Below are 19,614 nucleotides of genomic sequence, written 5' to 3' on the forward strand. Positions count from 1 at the left end.
TTCTGACCTCTTGTGCATTCTCAGTTTTAATTGCTCCACAATTAGGGGCCTTGCCGTTAGCTGCCTAGCCCTAAGCCCTGGAATTCCCTCCCTAAACCTCTCCATCCCTTTCTTCTCCTTTAAGATACTCCTTTACAACCTACCTCTTTGGCCATTTGCCCTTTTATCTCTTTATGTGGCCCCATGTTAACTTTTACCTGATAACACTCCTGCGAAGCACCTTGGGATATTTTACTACCTTAAGTGTAAGTTATTGTTGCTGTTAATATCAGAGATGGCACGAAAGGGTTAAGTTCCATGCTGATATGGATCCTGGTTGTTTCTGCCAAGAATCAGGTGGTTAGGGTTCAAATCAAACCTGTTCTCTTTTAAAAAGGTACAGAATAGTAAGAATCAACCTTTAAAGAAAAATCTGATCACAACTCTCCCACATTAAAAGGAGTCCTATTGGGGAGAATCTTGTTTTAAAGTTGTCCTGATGTTGAGAATTCCTATTTGAAAAGGATGAGACACTTTACAAGGGGGTTTTGTCTGTGTGTCAGTGCTCAGTGCAGAATGTTTTATATTGGGTATGTAGACACGAGGAAGCTCCAACTCTGACCATGCTAGTACTGACTTTACAACCTCTGCTCTTGTGTTTTTTTTTGTTCTCTTGCAGTGGGAAGAGGTGAGCGGCTACGATGAAAACCTCAACACCATCCGTACCTACCAGGTCTGCAACGTCTTTGAGTCTAACCAGAACAACTGGCTGTGGACCACCTTTGTCAACCGCAAGGGTGCTCAACGCATTTACGTGGAGATGAGGTTTACCGTGCGTGACTGCAGCAGCATACCCAATGTCCCAGGCTCCTGCAAAGAAACATTCAATTTGTATTACTACGAGACTGACTCCGGGCTGACTGTCCAAGGCGCAGCACTGTGGACTGAGATGCCGTACCTCAAGGTGGACACCATCGCTGCGGACGAAAGCTTCTCCCAGGTGGACTTTGGTGGCAGGCTGATGAAGGTCAACACCGAGATCCGCAGCTTTGGGCCGCTGAGCAAAAATGGCTTTTACCTGGCCTTTCAGGACTACGGTGCTTGCATGTCCCTGCTCTCTGTCCGCGTCTTTTTCAAAAAGTGCCCCAGCGTCATTCAGAACTACGCCACCTTCGCCGAGACCATGACGGGCACGGAGAGCACCTCGCTGGTCATTGCCAAGGGTACCTGTGTGCAGAACGCTGAGGAGGTTGATGTCCCCATCAAACTGTACTGCAATGGTGATGGAGAATGGATGGTGCCCATAGGGAGCTGCACCTGCAAGGCAGGCTATGAGCCAGAAAAGGCTATGGCGTGCAGAGGTAAGGCTAAGGTGTGCTTTTACAGGACAGCAGGGATGGTAGGGAACGTTAACTGTGCTGCTACAGATTCTTCCCTTGGCAAGCTTTGTCTGACCCTTTTGGTGTTTTGTCAATTAATTCATGGTGTTGTATGATCTGATGGGAAAGGGTGGTTTAACTGCTGTTCTGTTTTGACAACAGCTATCATCATATTCAGCAAGGAAGCCAATCAAACTGGGAGTGGGTCAGAGCCACCGTGCTGGATGCTGCTCAATGGAACGTTACGGGATGGTGCCCAACTAAATTGCTAATATTGTGGGAAGGAAGTAGGATAGTGAGCAGCCATATCCCCCTATGTACTCTACATATCTGTTACTTGTATATGTTTCATGCACTGTTACTCTGCTCTCTGAATTATAATGCACCAGAATTGTAGTATTTGGCTCATTGTGGAACACCACCATGTGGTTTATAATTTAGCAATATTGCTACCCACAGCATGTTATAAAAACAGTAAACCGTGTATATATTAGAAAAAAAGTTTGCATTTATTTAGCACATTATTATGCTCTGAAGATATCTCCAATATGGCTATCAGAGTTAGCTAGCAGGACATATAAACAGCTTGTTTTTATAACTTCTTCTGTATCTGCTGTGGTTCCTTGCTGCTGTGTACAATGTGGTGAAGGTTTACCAAGGTACTGGTTGCACTTTTAACACACGTGACTGTCAATGGGAGGTGGAGGAAGATCTTGCCTTCTTTACATAATCTATGCTTTCACTGTGCAATGCTTGTGTGTACAGACACATGACAGTGACAAGGGCTGAGTGACAATTGTAGTTATGACCCCAGGCAAATATCAAATGCAGCACTGAGCAAGTTGGGTAATGCAGTGTAGTGGCCTGTAGATCCTGGCCGAGCAACCATCTGGTTTTGAGTTCAAATCGCACCATGGTAAATTGTGAAATTGAATTCAGTATATCAGATAATTTGTGGACTGGCACCAGAAAAATAACTAAGAAAACTGCTGGACTGTTGTAAAAACCCAACTGGTTCATCAATGATAATAGAGACATATAGTCCAAAAGCAAGGAAGTTACGGTGAAGCTTTATAAAGCACTGGTTCAGCCTCAACTGGAGTATTATGCCCAGTTCTGGACACCACGCTTTAGGAAGGATGTGAAGGCTGTAGAGGAGGTGCAGAAAAGATTCACAAGAATAATTCTAGGGATGAGGATAGATTGGAGAAGCTGGGACTGTTCTCCTTGGAGAAAAGATTAAGAGGAGATTTGATAGAGGTGTTCAAAATCATGAAAGGTCTGAACATAGTAGATAGGGAGAAACTGTTCCCATTGGTGGAAGGATGGAGAACCAGAGGACACTGATTAAGATGATTGGCAAAAGGACCAGAAGTGACCTGAGGAATTATTTTTTTTCTGCAGCGAGTGGTTAGGATCTGGAATTCACTGCTTGAGAGTGTGGTGGAGGCAGATTCAATTGTGGCTTTCAAAAGGCTATTGGATATTTATCTGAATAGAAAATATTTGCAGGGCTATGGGGAAAATGTGGGGAGTGGGGCTAGCTGAGTTGCTCTCGCAGAGAGCTGGGTGGTAGCACTGTGGGTGTACCTACCTCACGTGGACTGCAGTGGTTCAAGAAGGCAGCTCACCACCACCTTCTCAAGGGCAATTAGGGATGGGCAATAAATGCTGGCCTGGCCAGCGATGCCCACATCCCAGGAATGAATAAAAAGAAAAGACATGATGGGTCAAATGGACTTCTTCTGTGCTGTAATTGTCGTATGATTCTATGCTTCTATGCTGCTCCTACCTGGTCTTCCAAGTGACTCCAGTCCCATAACCAACATGATTAATTATTGATGTTCTCTGATGCAGGATTGACCTCTTCGCTATCTCCTCAGGGCAAGTGGCATGCCAATGTTTCCCACAAGTACTATGAATAACTGGTGACATTTTGTTTGGGTCAGTCTCCTGGTATGAGACACACGTCTGCGTGTGTGTATGTCCAACAACTGATTCTACCTTGATGAAGGTCGAATCTATGCCAGGTCCAGAGTTCTGGCATTAATCAGGAATATGTTGATACAAGGAGGGTGAAGGGGAGGTCAAAGGCCTTGAGCTGTTAATGGTGTCTGGAGCCAATCGGCCTTGCTAGTAGAACCCATGCAAGGATGCATTCCCTGTTATCTGCTCCATAGAGATGGCACTTAACCTGCCCATCTAGTGTAATAGAATTATGTTCATATTGTCTTGTGGAAGACTTTGAAACTGCACTAACCATAGTGGGAAATCATTTAACTAAAAGTGAGGTACAGTCACAGTGAAAGGAGAAGAGTAAATGTCACAGCTATACTGTACTAAAATATCACTGCCTGCATAGATTGGTTAAATTTAGAGGCTAAATTAGGCTAAAGTCAAACTTGTACACAGAATGAGGCAAAATGATGAATCTGTTATTATGCTGTTCAGCTCTTCTTACACTTGTCAAGTTGCACACAGTTATGCAAGTATTGCTTTTTTATGCATTCACTTGCCAGACAGAAACTCTTTGTACCTTTCAGTTGACTTGACAGTTATCACATACTGTAATTATGCCCTCCGGCTGACAGACTTGCTTTAAGAGCACTTTGTGAGCCATTTCGACATGGGTTTTCATCAAGCATGCTCAGCCTTAGTGAAGTCCTTTTCACATCCCCCACCTTCCCTCTCCCATTGCAAATAGGCCTTGTCTCTGGCATGCAGAGAGACACTTTAATCCAGTGGTGTGGTTTGAATTGGGTCCTATGAGCATTCACTTTAGTGTGTCGAGCTTGCAGATTTGAGAGTGCAAAGTTTAATGCTTTAAGTACATAACATGCCATCAACCCCAATTAGCATGCCTGAGATTCCTTTAAAACGGTCTCTGAACTATATTTCTTTTCTGGGGGGGTAGGTGGGGGCACAAAGGTGAAAGTATTAGAATGATCAGTAAATGTTTGAGGGAGGAGGTCATAGGAACAGAATTTAGCCCTTCAAGCCTGTTCTGCCATTCTATTAGATCAATGCTGATATCAATTCAATTTATACACTTTGCTACCTATCTTTTGATACCTGACAAAAATCAGTCAGTCTCAGTCTTGAATGCTCCAATTGCCCCCAGCATCCACAGCCTTTTGGGGGAAGAGTTCCAGATTTCCATGACATTAACTCTATTTCTCTCTCCACAGATGCTGCCTGACCTGCTGAGTATTTCAAGCATTTTCTGTTTTTATTTCAGAAACTGTGGTTGTTGGGTTAGGAGGTGCTTATTTGTAATGTAAATAAATGCTTAGAAAAGTGTATAAAGAGTGGCTCCAGTTCTATCCTTCACCTCCTGGCTTTCTGGAATATAGCAGACAACAATCTCTCTATGACTGTATGGCTCTATAACAGTTCTTGGGATTCTGAAAGCAGGAACTTGAAAGGGGAAGGTTATTGTGAGGGAAGGGGAAGGGGGATGGGGTGGGAATCAAGACGGTCCCTGGTCACACCATCTGCAGCCAGAGAGCAGGATGAGAGTATGCAGGGATTTAGAAGGGGCCTAAAGATGCCATCATCCTCAATGTTTTCAGCAATGTCAAATGCTACGGGCTCCGTCACAGCCAGCCCCATTACGTGGGGAACCATCTTTTCCTTAGGGCTCAGAAGATATTGGTGTCCTTGTCTCCGACCAGCTCTGCTATCCTCCCTTCTATTGTGTACCACCTTGTCCAGCAAGAGAGAGGGTAGAATGTCAGTGGTTGTGCAGCACTGTGTTTGGGTGATGTGCCTGTCATGGATGAAGTACTGGAAGTATGTGAAAGCAGTAAGAGGTGGGTATGGGTCTAGCAGCATTGCTAGTTGGGTGAGGGGGAGTATCTGGATGTTAAACGTAACTCCTGAGTGCCAGTGGGTGCCAATGAGTGATGGGTGATGTGCAGTGAGCAGTGTGAGAGGTTGTTGCTGTGGCGGGTAGGAGATTCTCATCTGTCATGAGGTGGATGAAGGATTCCAATCACTTCTTCTGGCCCCAAGCTCCATTTATAGATCAGGTGGAAAGACACCAAATGTCACTGCTCCAGAATAATATGTTCCTTGAAGAGGAATTCTGGATTCGGGAGACCACTAACTTACTTTCTGCTGCCATATCTTGAAGACAGCGTGTAGATATAGTTAAAGTACCAGTGTGACTATTCTTGCACTGTTCAGCCACATTCTATTAATATAAACTGGTGGTGAGTCAAACGTGTTGATCGCAGGATTGTAAACACAGTAAAATGTCTGCCTGCTGAAGTAATAGGAATTGGCAAGTGTGAGGGGCTCAGTGAAGAGGAATGAATAGAAAGAGTGTAAATGGAAGAGTAGGATTGCCTTTTTGCATTCAAGATGTTATTGGCCTAACCATTCCTGACAGTATCTTTATTCTTTGTACATTACGAATCTGCACTCGGAACTCCAGTATCAATTCACAAGATGTGCATTATTTTCTCAAAACAGTCTTATATTCAGAGCAGAATTCACCACTGACTGAATGATGCAATCAGCAAAATGATAGGATAGAAACTGGAATCTCAGTTACAGACAGTTTTGGGGAGTGTGTTATGACCAGGTGAGAAAGAGGCCTAGGGTTCCCTTTCAGCCTTCACCTGCTCTTACTGTAACAGGGTTTAATTTTAAACACACTGTTTTTAGCTCCCCCTTGGTGAATCCTTGTTCACCACTTTCCAATTATAAGACAAAGACACCAGCACAAACAGGCTTTCGTAGGTTTAAAGAAGAAAAGTTGAAATTTATTAAATTTAAACTCTAATTCAGTTGATGCCTACGGATACACGACGCACCCACGCTAGCATGCATGTGCGATACACACATGCAAATAGAGACAGAAAAGAGAAGAAAAATAAAGTGGAAAAGATTGAGGCAATATCTGAAGAGTTTTTGTTATGGTTCTTCGAGCTCACTGTAGAGTCCTTGATTGTAGGTAGGTCTTGCTTTTCATTGGGGCCCAGTATTCTTCTTAAACCTTGTTCGCTGTTTGGAGACTTTTCTCTCTCATGTGTCTTCATTAGTTTCAGAGGCTTGTGAGAAAGAGATGGGAGCAGACAGGAAAGATCTTCTCAGTCCAGGAGCAAACAGACACTCTGCTCAAACTGTTTGTACAAATTCTAAAAACTCAGGTTGGCCAGCAGGTTAGTCATGTGACAACTGGTTTGACGATGTCTGTTTGAGCATTTGGCCATTTTAGCAGTCAACCTGGAATGGGAGCTCCCCCACCGTCAACGTCTGGTGATCACAAGTCCATTGTGGGTTGAGTGTGTTAGGAAATGGCTGCTTTGTCCTTCCAAACACTATCTGTTAATATGCAATCAAGATCGGGCATTTTTTTTTAAAGCAAGTCCTTTCTCCACTTGAACAACAGTTTGAAATTTAATGTCCATGTGACAAAATTAATATGCCTCATGCATGGCAGGTGGGGGCCTGCATGAGAGCACAGGGGGATGTGTGGAATGTCGGGGTGTTTGTCATGTTGGGGAGTGTGCGATGCATTCATGGGTGTGTAAAGTGTAGGGGGGGGTGTGTCGGGGGATGTGAGGATTGTGCGGAGTGTAGGGAGGGGTATCGGGGGATTGTGGAGAGTGCAGGGAGGGGTATCGGGGGATTGTGCTAGTGTAGGGAGGGGTATCGGGGGATTGTGCGGAGTGTAGGGAGGAGTATCGGGGGATTGTGCGGAGTGTAGGGAGGGGTATCGGGGGATTGTGCAAAGTGTAGGGATGGGTATCGGGGGATTGTGCGGAGTGTAGGGAGGGGTATCGGGGGATTGTGCAAAGTGTAGGGATGGGTATCGGGGGATTGTGCGGAGTGTAGGGAGGAGTATCGGGGGATTGTGCGGAGTGTAGGGAGGGGTATCGGGGGATTGTGCAAAGTGTAGGGAGGTGTATCGGGGGATTGTGCGGAGTGTAGGGAGGAGTATCGGGGGATTGTGCGGAGTGTAGGGAGGAGTATCGGGGGATTGTGCGGAGTGTAGGGAGGGGTATCGGGGGATTGTGCGGAGTGTAGGGAGGGGTATCGGGGGATTGTGCGGAGTGTAGGGAGGGGTATCGGGGGATTGTGCGGAGTGCAGGGAGGGGTATCGGGGGATTGTGCAGAGTGCAGGGAGGGGTATCGGGGGATTGTGCAGAGTGCAGGGAGGGGTATCGGGGGATTGTGCGGAGTGTAGGGAGGGGTATCGGGGGATTGTGCGGAGTGCAGGGAGGGGTATCGGGGGATTGTGCAGAGTGCAGGGAGGGGTATCGGGGGATTGTGCAGAGTGCAGGGAGGGGTATCGGGGGATTGTGCGGAGTGTAGGGAGGGGTATCGGGGGATTGTGCGGAGTGTAGGAAGGGGTATCGGGGGATTGTGCGGAGTGTAGGGAGGGGTATCGGGGGATTGTGCGGAGTGCAGGGAGGGGTATCGGGGGATTGTGCAGAGTGCAGGGAGGGGTATCGGGGGATTGTGCAGAGTGCAGGGAGGGGTATCGGGGGATTGTGCGGAGTGCAGGGAGGGGTATCGGGGGATTGTGCGGAGTATAGGGAGGGGTATCGGGGGATTGTGCGGAGTGTAGGGAGGGGTATCGGGGGATTGTGCAAAGTGTAGGGAGGTGTATCGGGGGATTGTGCGGAGTGTAGGGAGGAGTATCGGGGGATTGTGCGGAGTGTAGGGAGGAGTATCGGGGGATTGTGCGGAGTATAGGGAGGGGTATCGGGGGATTGTGCAGAGTGCAGGGAGGGGTATCGGGGGATTGTGCGGAGTGCAGGGAGGGGTATCGGGGGATTGTGCGGAGTGCAGGGAGGGGTATCGGGGGATTGTGCGGAGTGCAGGGAGGGGTATCGGGGGATTGTGCAGAGTGCAGGGAGGAGTATCGGGGGATTGTGCGGAGTGTAGGGAGGAGTATCGGGGGATTGTGCGGAGTGCAGGGAGGGGTATCGGGGGATTGTGCAGAGTGCAGGGAGGGGTATCGGGGGATTGTGCGGAGTGCAGGGAGGGGTATCGGGGGATTGTGCGGAATGCAGGGAGGGGGATCGGGGGATTGTGCAGAGTGTAGGGAGGGGTATCGGGGGATTGTGCAGAGTGTAGGAAGGGGTATCGGGGGATTGTGCGGAGTGCAGGGAGGGGTATTGCGTTTTGTGCGGAGTATCGGGGGTGCGCGGTGTGTCAGGGAAGGTGCGGAGCGCTGTGGGGTGTGTTGCGGATGCCCAGGGGCTTGCTTCTTTTATTTTTCCACTTTTGTTCAACCCAGCCTCTCTCGAAACTGTACAGCAGGTGGTCTGCAGCAGTTACAATTGAGGAAGGGGGAGGGGAGGCTGAGGTCCGATCAATAATTTATGCTGTGAATGCAAAGCTTTCAGGGAAGTCAAAACACATTGTGATTCTACCCCTCCTTCTGGACAGAGTGAAATATAATTAACGAGATATAATTAGTGTGAGCTATGAATGGTGGGTAGAAATAGCGTGTGGAAGAGAAGAAAAGGTAAGTGTTGGTTTTCTGAAGAGAGTAAAGGCAATCTGAAAAGCTGTCTGACACATTTTCAGCAAAACATTTGAGGCTACGAATGGGCCCTTTTCAAACAAAACCCACTCAGAACACTTTAGACAAATAAGCAGCTGTCCTGCAATGAGAGACCTTGATTCAGAATCATTCAGTTTACAGGCATTCATTCTGGGGGGATTGTTTTGCAAAAGGCATCCCATCCAACCTTCAGCACCATCCTCCTCCTCCTTCTCATTCCTGCCTCAGTCATGCACTTCATGTTGTAGCTCCTATATTTAAATGTATACAGTAGGATGATGAGAACAGTTCAGAATTCATCAAACTCAACCCAACCATGCCTGGATCTTTGTTCATGTATTCCATTACCCCCTTACTCCCAATGGGGACATGGAGCGAATAATCAGCATGGGCAACAGGGTACCATGTCTGGCTTCTGTCCCATGAGGGACACAGCTTCCTGTATGGAGAGCAGACTCTCTGAGTTTACCCTGTGCTGTTTATGTTTGACCAAAGGAATAAAACTGAAAAGCCAGAGACAAGAAATAACCATTTGAACATCTAATCTCGTTCCTGTATTACCCTAAATCCCCGATGAATCTTGCTCCTCCCCATTGATGTATCCATCAGCATTTTAATAGAACCCAGTATTTTTGCCTCCATGACCCTGCCAGATTACGGCAAGCTTTATCTTGCTTTGAATCAAGTTTTATAAGTAATTTTTTACTGACTCTCATTTATTTCCTTTCCTAAATTCCTTGCCCCATTTTGCGGTAATCTCAACCGTTTCTTTGCTTTTCTGGTTTAGCACCTACTCCCAGTCCCTCAGTAACCCACTAACCTCCCACTCGATGGGTCAGTTTAGTGTGTTGAGGTTGCAACCTTGCTGCTCTTGGGGAAATGTTTTGCCGGTTTTTGCACAAAGATTCATCAAGTAATGGTATAATGTTTTATCACTGAGCCTTGTTTGGTGTCTGCTGATTCAACGCATGCCATTTGAGTGCCGCAGCACAAGGCAACGAACCAATAAGATTCGAATACGTAAAATACAGCACACTGATCATAGATCTTCAGAGCAGCTCCCACTGAATTGTAAACCTAGTGTGTAACCCGACATCAGACATTTCTGTGAGGGAGAGTGACCTCTGTAAACATCAGTATTCTGCCAGGGATCTTTGCTTTAAAAGAAATAAGCAAATAAGCAAATAAGAGCAGGAGTAGGCTATTCTGCCCACTCGAGTCTGCTCCACCATTCAATAAGATTGTGGCTGATCTTTTACCTCAGCCTCATCTTCCTGCACTATCCCTATATCCCCAAAAATATATTGATCTCTGACTTGAACATGCTTAATGACTGAGCATCCACATTCCTCTGGGGTAGAGAATTCCAAAGAAATTTCTCTCTATCTCAGTCTGAAATGGCAGACCCATTATTCTGAGATTGTGGCCCGTACTTTAGATTCCCCAGCCAGGGGAGACATTTTCTCAGCATCTACTCTGTCAAGCCTCTTAGGAATTTTACATGTTTCAATGAGATCACCTCCCATTCTTCTAAACTCTAGGGAATGGAGGCCTAGTCTACTCAATCTCTGCTCATAAACCAATCCCCTGATCCCTGTAATCAGTGTAGTGAAACTTGGTTGCACTCCCTATAAGGGAGGTATATCCTTCTTCGGTAAAGACTCCAAAATGGTACACAGTACTCCCGGTGTTGTCTCACCAAGTCCCTATACAATTACCATAAGATATCTTTACTCTTATATGCGAATCTCTTTGTAATAAAGGCTAATGTACCATTTGCCTTCTTAATTTCTTGCTGTACCTGCTTGTTAACTTTCTGTAATTCCTGTACAATGACACCCTGATCCTTCCCGATACCAACATTTCCCAGTCTCTCACCATTTAAAAAATATTCTGCTTTTCTATTTTACCTACTAAAGTGGATAACTTAACATTTATCCCCGTTATATTCCATCTGCCATGGTCTTGCCCAATCACTTAACCTGTCTAAATTCTTTTGCAGCCTCTTTGCGTCCTCCTCACAGTTTACTTTCCTATCTAACATTGTACTGTTACGATCGGGTGAGGAGGGGTTGAAGGGCTCCCCTCTTTTCCCTCTCCTTGTTTGACCACAACTGAATTATTTCATTTTAAGTGGATATACTGCCAATTCAGTGACTGTTCAACTGTTTACGCACTGTGATCATAAAGAAAAGCTAATCAGACAGGTTTTCTCGAGTTAAAGAAAGAGGTTAGCTTTGCTGTGCTTAAACCGATCTAAGTTAGATTAATAAAATAAGCTCCAGCATTCACACACACGAACAAACACACACTACACAAATCGGTTACAGAGTGGGAGTAGGATAGATTGATCAAATTGGAGTCCAGAGAAATAAAAGGGCTATACAATCTTTAGAGGTTGGTGACTCAGCTGCCTTCGGGCTGAATTCCGTGGTTCTGAGGCTTCTGGTTTGAAGAGGTGGATGCTGATTCATTGGTTCTTCGGGAGACAGCAATGCAGCTGAATTCCTTCAAGGGAGGTCTCTGTCTATTCTTTCTGGAAAGTTCTCTACTGTGTCGCTGAAAGAGTTTTCTGTCTGTTCTTTCTAGAAAGTTCTCTCTCTCTAGCTCCCTTCTCAGGTTTAGGTAGGTAAGCACAGTCAGCAAACAGAGGTTGAAGCTTGCAAGATTTGAGTGATTCGTCTTCACCAGTTTAGTATTCAGGTTTCCACCCAGTGGATTAAAAAAAAATCATCCTTTGATCTAGCATGTTTTTGTGACAGTATCATTAGCAAACTTGGATATATTATATTCAGTTTCCTCATCTAATTCATTTATAGATTGTAATTAGTTGAGGCCCAAGCACTGTGGTACCCCCATATTTACTGACTGCCATCTGAAAATATCTGTTTATTTCTACTCTGTTTTCCGTTCACCAATCCTCAATTCCTACTAATATATTTCTCCAAATCCCATGAGTCCTAATTTTGTGTAATAACCACTTGTGTAGCATCTTATCAAATGCTTTTTGAAAATCCAAATATACTACACCCACTGGTTCCCCTTTATCTACCCTATTTGTTACAACCTCACAAAGTTCTAACAGATTTGCCAAACACCATTTTCCTTTCATAAATCCATGTTGACTCTGCCCAATCGTGTTATGATTTTCCAAGTGCCCTGTTACCATCTCCTTAATAATAGATTCTGGCATTTTCCTTGTTACTGATGTCAGGCTACGTGGCCTATAGTTCCCTGTTTTCTTTCTTCCACTTTTCTTGAATAGCGGTGTTACATTTGCTAACTTTGAATCCACTGGTTTCAATCTAGAATCTAAAGAAATCTGGAAGATGAAAACCAATGCATCCACTATTTCTGCAGTCACCTCTTTTAAAACCCTGGAGTGTAGACCATCAAGTCCTGGGGATTTATTGGCTTTTAGTCCCATTAATTTCTCCAGTACTATTTACTTACTAATATCCTTAAGTTCCTCATTCTCACTAAACCCTTGGTTCCTATTAAGGGCGGCACGGTGGCGCAGTGGTTAGCACCGCAACCTCGCAGCTCCAGGGACCCGGGTTCAATTCCGGGTACTACCTGTGCGGAGTTTGCAGGTTCTCCCGTGACCGTGTGGGTTTTTGCCGGGTGCTCCGGTTTCCTCCCACTGCCAAAGATTTGCAGGTGATAGGTAAATTGGCCATTGTAAATTGCCCCTAGTGTAAGTAGGTGGTAGGGAATATGGGATTACAGTAGGGTTAGTATAAATGGGTGGTTGTTGACGCAGCTGGCCGAAGGGCCTGTTTCAGTGCTCTATCTCTCAATAAATAAATTTGCAGAATGATTTTTGTGTCTTTGACCATGATTCAAAGCATTTTTTTTTAATGTCTCAGCCATTTCCTTATTCCCCATCATAACTTTGTATGTGTCTGTCTCTAAGGGATCTATGCTTATTCTTGTTGTTCTCTGTTTACATATCTTAGAAATGTTTACAATCTGTTTTTCTGCCTTCCACTAGTTCACGCTCATATTCTACTTTCTCTTTTGTAAACACATAAAAAATAGGAACTTTCTTGCTTCTCCTTTGCTGAATTTGAAAATTATCTGAATACTTAGGCTTTTCAGCAACATTATGAGCCTCTTACTTTAACCTAATGCTTTCTTTAACTCCTCTTGTTAGCCACTGTTGGACCACTTTTCCTGTGGAGTTTTTGTTCCTTAAGCTAATACATAATCATTGTGAATTATGAATTAGTTCTCTAAATGTTTCCCATTATCTATCTGCCATCGTAACTTTTAATCTAGTTTTCCAATCTACCTTAGCCAACTCAGTCCTCATACCTACATAGTTTGCTTTGTTCAGATTTAAGACTCTAGTTCTGGACTTAGTTAAATCACTCTCAAACTCAGTATAAAATTCTACCATATTATGATCACTCTTCTCCAGATGTTCCTTTAATGCAGTTATGAATTAACTCTGTCTCATTGTACAATACTAGATTCAAAATTGCCTCCTCCCTAGTTATTTCATTGACATACTGATCTAGAAAACTATCTTGAATGCATTCCAAGAACTCATTCTCCACACTATTACTGCAAAATTGCTTTGTCAAGTCAAATGAAGATTAAAGTCCCCCACGATTATTGTAATACTCTTGTCAAATGCACTTCAAATATCTTAATGTTTCCTCTGGCCAACACTGCAACTACTGTTAGGGAGTCTTTAAACAACACCCATCAATGTTTACTGTCCCTTTTTTTTTTTAGCTCCACCCAAGCTGATTTTACATCTTGATTTTCTGAGCTAAGGTCCTTTCTCTCTACTGTCTCCATCCCATCCTTTATCAAGTCTGAGGAAATGCAAGGGACCATTTCCTTTAATGCCAGATCAATACATTTTTGTCAGGTATGGGTATCAAGGGATATGAAGCAAAGGCAGGTAAATGGAGTTAAGGTACATATCAACCATGGTCTAATTAAATGGTGGAACAGCTTTGAGGAACTGTATGGCCTCCTCCTGTTCTTATGTTTGTGGTGCTTGAGGATTTGTTCAGATGACCCTATGCTTGAAGGAGTGCTCTATTTCATTGTGTCTCCACACTCAATCCCCAATACCTGTTGTTCATCATCTGACTGGTGAAAGAACAAAAGAACTGCATTTATACAGGATCTTTTGAGAGCTCTGGATACTCCAAATTGCTTTATAGCCACAATTAAATGCTTTTGAAATGTTACTGTTGTAATGTAGGAAATGTGGCAGCCAATCTGCACACAGCAAGGTCTCACAAACAGCAATGAGATAACAACCAGCCAATCTGTGTTTGGTGGTGGTAGTTGAGGGAGGAATATTGACTGGTGATTATAACTTTGATGTTGTATGGTAAGGTCAGGACTGAGAGTGATGTTAACTCGGAAAGATGTAGCACAAAACATGGAAGCAGTCAGTTATAAAATGCTTCATGACCCAACGATCCTATGATTGAATTTGCTGCCAGTTCAGCAGATTTAACTAACCAAGTTCAATTTATATAAGAATTTTATTTGTGATATGAGGTGCAAAGGAATTTCTCGCCAATTGTCCCCTCATATTTTCTTGCGAAACCATCAATAAAAATTTTACATTAGGTAAATGCCAAAGACTGATCACTGGCTGATTTGACAGCAAGATAATTGTCAGATGGTTTGGTAGAGGCATTGCCATGGCGAATGCACCAGTTTATGGTGACCGACAGTTAACTGCCAAGCTTTGTTTGAAATTTAAACCAGGCAGTTTGACTCTGGTCATGGCATTGCCATGAGAAATGGACCACTTATTTTGTTTAGCTGAAACAGGCGCAATGTGTGTACATGTTCTTTCTGTCTGCAAAGAACAGGGCCCTGTGTATATATGTAGCTTCCAGTACGCAAAAATGCATCACACTGTGAGCCTGACTGACAATCTTAAATTGGTTGTCAGCATAATTCTTAGCCCACTGAGGATTATTTAGCGATGTCCAAATCGTGGAATCACATCTAATGTTGGACAATGTGTTTTGAGTTTTGCAAGCACGGGTTGGTAGGGCCTGCACTTTGCCCATTGTAAACAGCGGAAGGGACATGTTGTTTGATATGATCCGCCAGTCTTTGGAACGTACGGCCTATATGTCTAGCAACACACTTAAAATAAAATTTGCGTGTCATGGCACTTCCAGATTCTAGCTCAGTTAGTGTAACGGGAGGGCCCCCTCTGCAGTCAGGAATCCCACGAGATATGATTCTTCTGTTTGTTTGCAGTGTCACAAGGGTGAAACTGCAGGAAGAAAAGGCTATCTGCCAATGAAGTCCCTGGTTCAGCAATGTCCCAGCAATGTGGGGCATTGACAGCTAATTAGGAGAGTGCGAGTAATAGAAGGGCCTAACTGTAACATTAGCATATTGGCAATGAGAGCATGAGAGGTGTCCAGTCAAAAGAGTGCGATAAGGTCAGACTCCGAAAACAACTTCAATAAAAATGAAGAGACTTTAATGTTTTCACCACAATGAATAATAACATTTTCTGTTAAGAACACCTTGTTCTTTGAGAATAAATGGAAAAGCAGACTTCTGTTAGAGGAATCTTAATGTTTTAGATAAATATTACTATTTATCTTCATCCTCTCTCATGATTTTAGCTTTTGTTAGGTATTCAGTTTGTTTGTCTTTGAGGATGTTTGAGGGAGCTTAGTATCCCCCTCTCTTTTCCCTTTGGTTTTCTTGCGTGTTGTAATTAAGTAGATATCAGTGCACTTTACACTGAATGTTATGACTGGATTTAACTGCATGGATTTAGCACCAAAACAGCTCTAAAAGCATGTCCCTCCTGTGTCTCATAAATCCACACACAGTTGGCAGGGATGCAGTTTATTTTAGGGAATGAAAGAGGCCGATCACGATCAGGACTAAGAGAAAGATACCCCGAGGGGTCTTTTATAGAGAGCGATCAGCACTTTGAAAAGGGAGAAATCCCCATCACAATTGAGCAAAAAATAAATTACACTTTTTTAACAAATCCATTTCTCTTCCTTTCCGCTGAGATATTTTTGACTTGGACATCACCCTGACTGTACACCCTTGCTGTGAGTTGTGTGCTTTCTATTTTCTTTCAGTTGGGAACATCGGAACAGCAGTAGAACATTCAGTCCCTTGAGTCTGTCCAAGCATTCTATTAGATCATGTATGATCTATATCATAACTCTGTCTTCCTGCCTTGGTTCCGTAACCCTTAGTGCACTTACCTAACAAAAATCTGTCAATTTCAGTTGACCCCCAGCCTCAACGTCTTTTTTGTAGGGAAAAGTTCCACTACTCTTTGTGTAAAGAAGTACTTCCTGATATCATCCCTGAACTGCTTGGCTCTAATTTTAAGATTATGCCCCCCTGTTCTTCATTTCCCCAGCAAGGATAATAGTTTCTCTGTATCTACCCACAAGACTCCTTTGATCATCTTAAACACCTCAACTAATGTCCCCTGAATCTTCTATACTCAATGAAATACAAGCCTAGTCTATGCATACTGTTACCCTCCCTTCCCAATGTATTTGTTTCTGTGAGTTATTCATCAGTGCTTCAGCTGTGGCACAGGGAAAGGGCCTGCTCATGGGTCTCACACCAACTTCTTTTCGGTTAATCCGCATGGGTTTTAATCAATCACTGTCTCCTTTTGACTTCTACTCAACCAGCCGCTCCTGATGACCGAAATCCCCCCCGTAATCCCATGGCACTGTGCCAGCCAGACAACGCCACCTTGTTCTTTTTACTCTGTAATTGCATCCTTCCTTTGAGTGGAGGCAGGGCATTGCCATCATTGGCAGCTTGCTGTAATTACAGAATGAAAAAGTCTGTATGCAGTTTCCATTTTTAACTTTGACTATAAATTTGTAATTAAATAGGGTCCTATATTTCCCTCTAACTCCTCTTCACATGGCCCTGATTCCTGTGCACAACACCACAAGACATCATCTCGTGTTTGAATTAATTTTGGAACAAGTACAGCAGGTTCTGAGGAGAGCCATTCATTTCATTCAATCTGGGAACGTTCTTCAGTATTCGAGGAGTTATGGAAGAGGAATTGTGACTCTTATATTGCATTCAAACTCTTGGTGCTGCTGTCTTTTCTTCATTTCTTGAAAAGAATTTAATAAGCACTTGGAATAATGGGCCCTACTTATACAATCAAGTGAATTATAATACATTCCAATAATAAGTGCTTTCAAAGGGAATGTGCTTTGATTCAAATGTAAGCCTGCTTCGAAGCAGTTACTGATTCAAATGATACCCAAGGGAATGGGGAAGAGGATGAGGGAGAAATGCAGAAGGAAGGAATGTGCTCGAAGGAGCTTGTTGCAACATTCTGGAGCTCGGCTGTGGAATCCACCTTGGACTGTGGATCATGTTTACTGTCCAACAGGGATGCAGAATTTATTCTGAGCTGATCTTGCCAGCCAGTTTCTGAGAGTGAGGTTGCTTTACATTTGCGGATATATCTTGAGTGCACTGCTCCAAACCCTGCTTATGTCCCTAAAATGCTTTTATATAGCCCCTTTGACACAGTAAAATTTCCCCAGACAGAGGAGAGAAACAGACAAATATCGACACTGAACTACGTAATGAGATATTAGGACAAGTTACGAAAAGCTTGGCGAAAGAGGTTGGTTTTAAGGAGCGTTTTAAAGGTTGGGGGAGACGTAGGTTTAGGGAGGGAATTCCAGACTTTAGGACCTAGGCAGCTCTAGGCACAACCACTGAAGGAAGTCAGAGATGCGCAAGAGTCCAGACTTGGAAGACCAGAAAGGTGTTGTAGGGTTGTAGGACTGGAGGAGGTTACAGAGATGGGGAGAGGTGAGACCATGGAAGGATATAAACACCAGGATGAATTCACATTGCACGGTGAGTAGATTCTCGTGACGTTCTCGCATTGGCTGGCAGAGTGGGATTGCTGTCGTGTGTCAGTCTCTCACCCACATGGGGCCAAAGAGGAGTCAAACCTACCTGCTGCCTCTGTCATGATTCAGCCAGCAACGTGGCCTCAAAGCAGTACCTCCTCTTGACATTCAGTGATCCCAAATTCATCACGGATCAGCGAAATTGAAGCAGAAATTTGATGCTGTTGGCACTTTGATCATGCCTGGCGAGTGAGGACGTGATCTCCATCTGATGATTTGAGAATTCAGATGGCCGTCCCAGATACCTCATCTCTCCTAAGCTTAGGACACCCCTTGCCCCACACTCTCGCACAACAACTTTGTGTTCACTTGTAGCTGGTTCGAAGCTGAGAACCATCAGTGTGGAAAGCACTTGGATTGAAGCATGGCAATCTTCGTCCTCCCCCCATTTTGAGTGGGAAGTTTTCGTTTAGATTCCCAACACAGCAGACACTGCAGTCAAAAAGAGGGGCGACAAAATAAGACTCTTACCTCAGTGCTTTCTGACGATCTGATTTATCTAATAGTGAGGCCCTGGAAATAGCTGTTGCACAAATTCTCAAGCTGTGCAATTTAGCCTCCTAATACGGAAACATGTTTATGCAGATTATGCCATTTGCTATCCCCTCTGTTCTGTACTGCATCTTGGGACCAATCACTAATCCCCAAATCACAGTATGCAGCAAGTGTTTCATTCTGGTACAGACTGCTGGTCAGAGTCAACAGGGAATAGTCTTCAGAAATTAATTCAGGCTTTTTATTGCTGGGAGTGCTGAGGTCTGATTGATTTTTTTTTGGTAGGAGCTGATTAAATACTGCACTTATTTCTTCAAGGACACACACTGACATATACTGGGGAAAAAAAGGTTTTTTTTTAGGTCTGTCTCTCTGGCCTCTTTCATTCCCAGTTCCTAATAGCAATGAGAGCATTCTGCTGCTTTTTACGTTCGGTTGATCAGTGGTACTGAAATGATCAGTGCTAGGGTTCCTGTCAGAAGGTGCAGGGCTTGAACCTGGCACCAGGCAGTTCTGGTGAGTGGAGGGGTACTTTTGTTATATGGGGAACACAGGAGCCAATTTGTGCACAACAAGCTCCCAGAAACAGCACTGTGATAATGACCAAGATAATTTGTTTTCACTACTGTTGGTTGAGGGATAAATATTGTCCCATACACAGAGGAGAATTCCCCTTCTTTTCTTCAATAGTACCATGAGATCTTCTGCGTTCACCTGAGTGGGCAAATGGAATCTTAGTTTAATCCCATATCTGAAAGACAGCACTTCTAACAGTGCAATTCTCCCTCAGTACGGCATTGGAGTATCAGTCTACATTTCGTGCTCAAAATAAACATCGCCGGAGTTGGATTTGAAACTATAACCTTCTAATACGAAGGTGAAGGTGCTACCAACTGAGCCATTGCTACTATCCAGAAGCATTGTAATCCTAAGCATCATCTCTCCCTGAGGATCCAGCAAACACTCACTCGGGCTGGCACAAAATTCTGGTGGGAATACAGATCAAATCTTTAATTCTATATCTGATGTAGGCAGATGTCTATTGAGCATGAAGGAGTCTGTTCATAGCAACAGGAGGATGGGAGGAGACAGAGCAGGAAATCTAACACACTCTGATTTAATTTGTGTGCAACTCAATAAGTGACAATCGGTGCCTTCCTTCCACTGGTCCAAGTCATCAAACAGGGAAGTTAAAGTTGTCCTCAGCCCCTGGGCTATGTTCTCTCTCTAATTACAACTCAAGGAGATGGAGATGTAGCTTTCTAGAAATGTCACAAGATTTCCCCCAAAGGCAGCAGAC

The 19,614-nt window shown here is 44.0% G+C and overlaps 1 protein-coding gene across 1 annotated transcript in view; it reads left to right on the top strand.

The window, feature by feature from the left end:
* The window catches only part of LOC137375109 (ephrin type-B receptor 1), an 826,129-nt gene that overhangs the window by 290,883 nt on the left and 515,632 nt on the right, over nucleotides 1–19,614 (top strand). Inside the window, exon 3 of the mRNA XM_068041741.1 lies at nucleotides 659–1,340. Coding sequence (XP_067897842.1) covers nucleotides 659–1,340 — 682 coding nt within the window. The remainder of the gene's footprint in view (nucleotides 1–658; nucleotides 1,341–19,614) is intronic.

The sequence above is a fragment of the Heterodontus francisci genome, chromosome 11 (genome assembly GCF_036365525.1).
Source record: "Heterodontus francisci isolate sHetFra1 chromosome 11, sHetFra1.hap1, whole genome shotgun sequence".
NCBI classification, from domain to species: Eukaryota; Metazoa; Chordata; class Chondrichthyes; order Heterodontiformes; family Heterodontidae; genus Heterodontus; species Heterodontus francisci.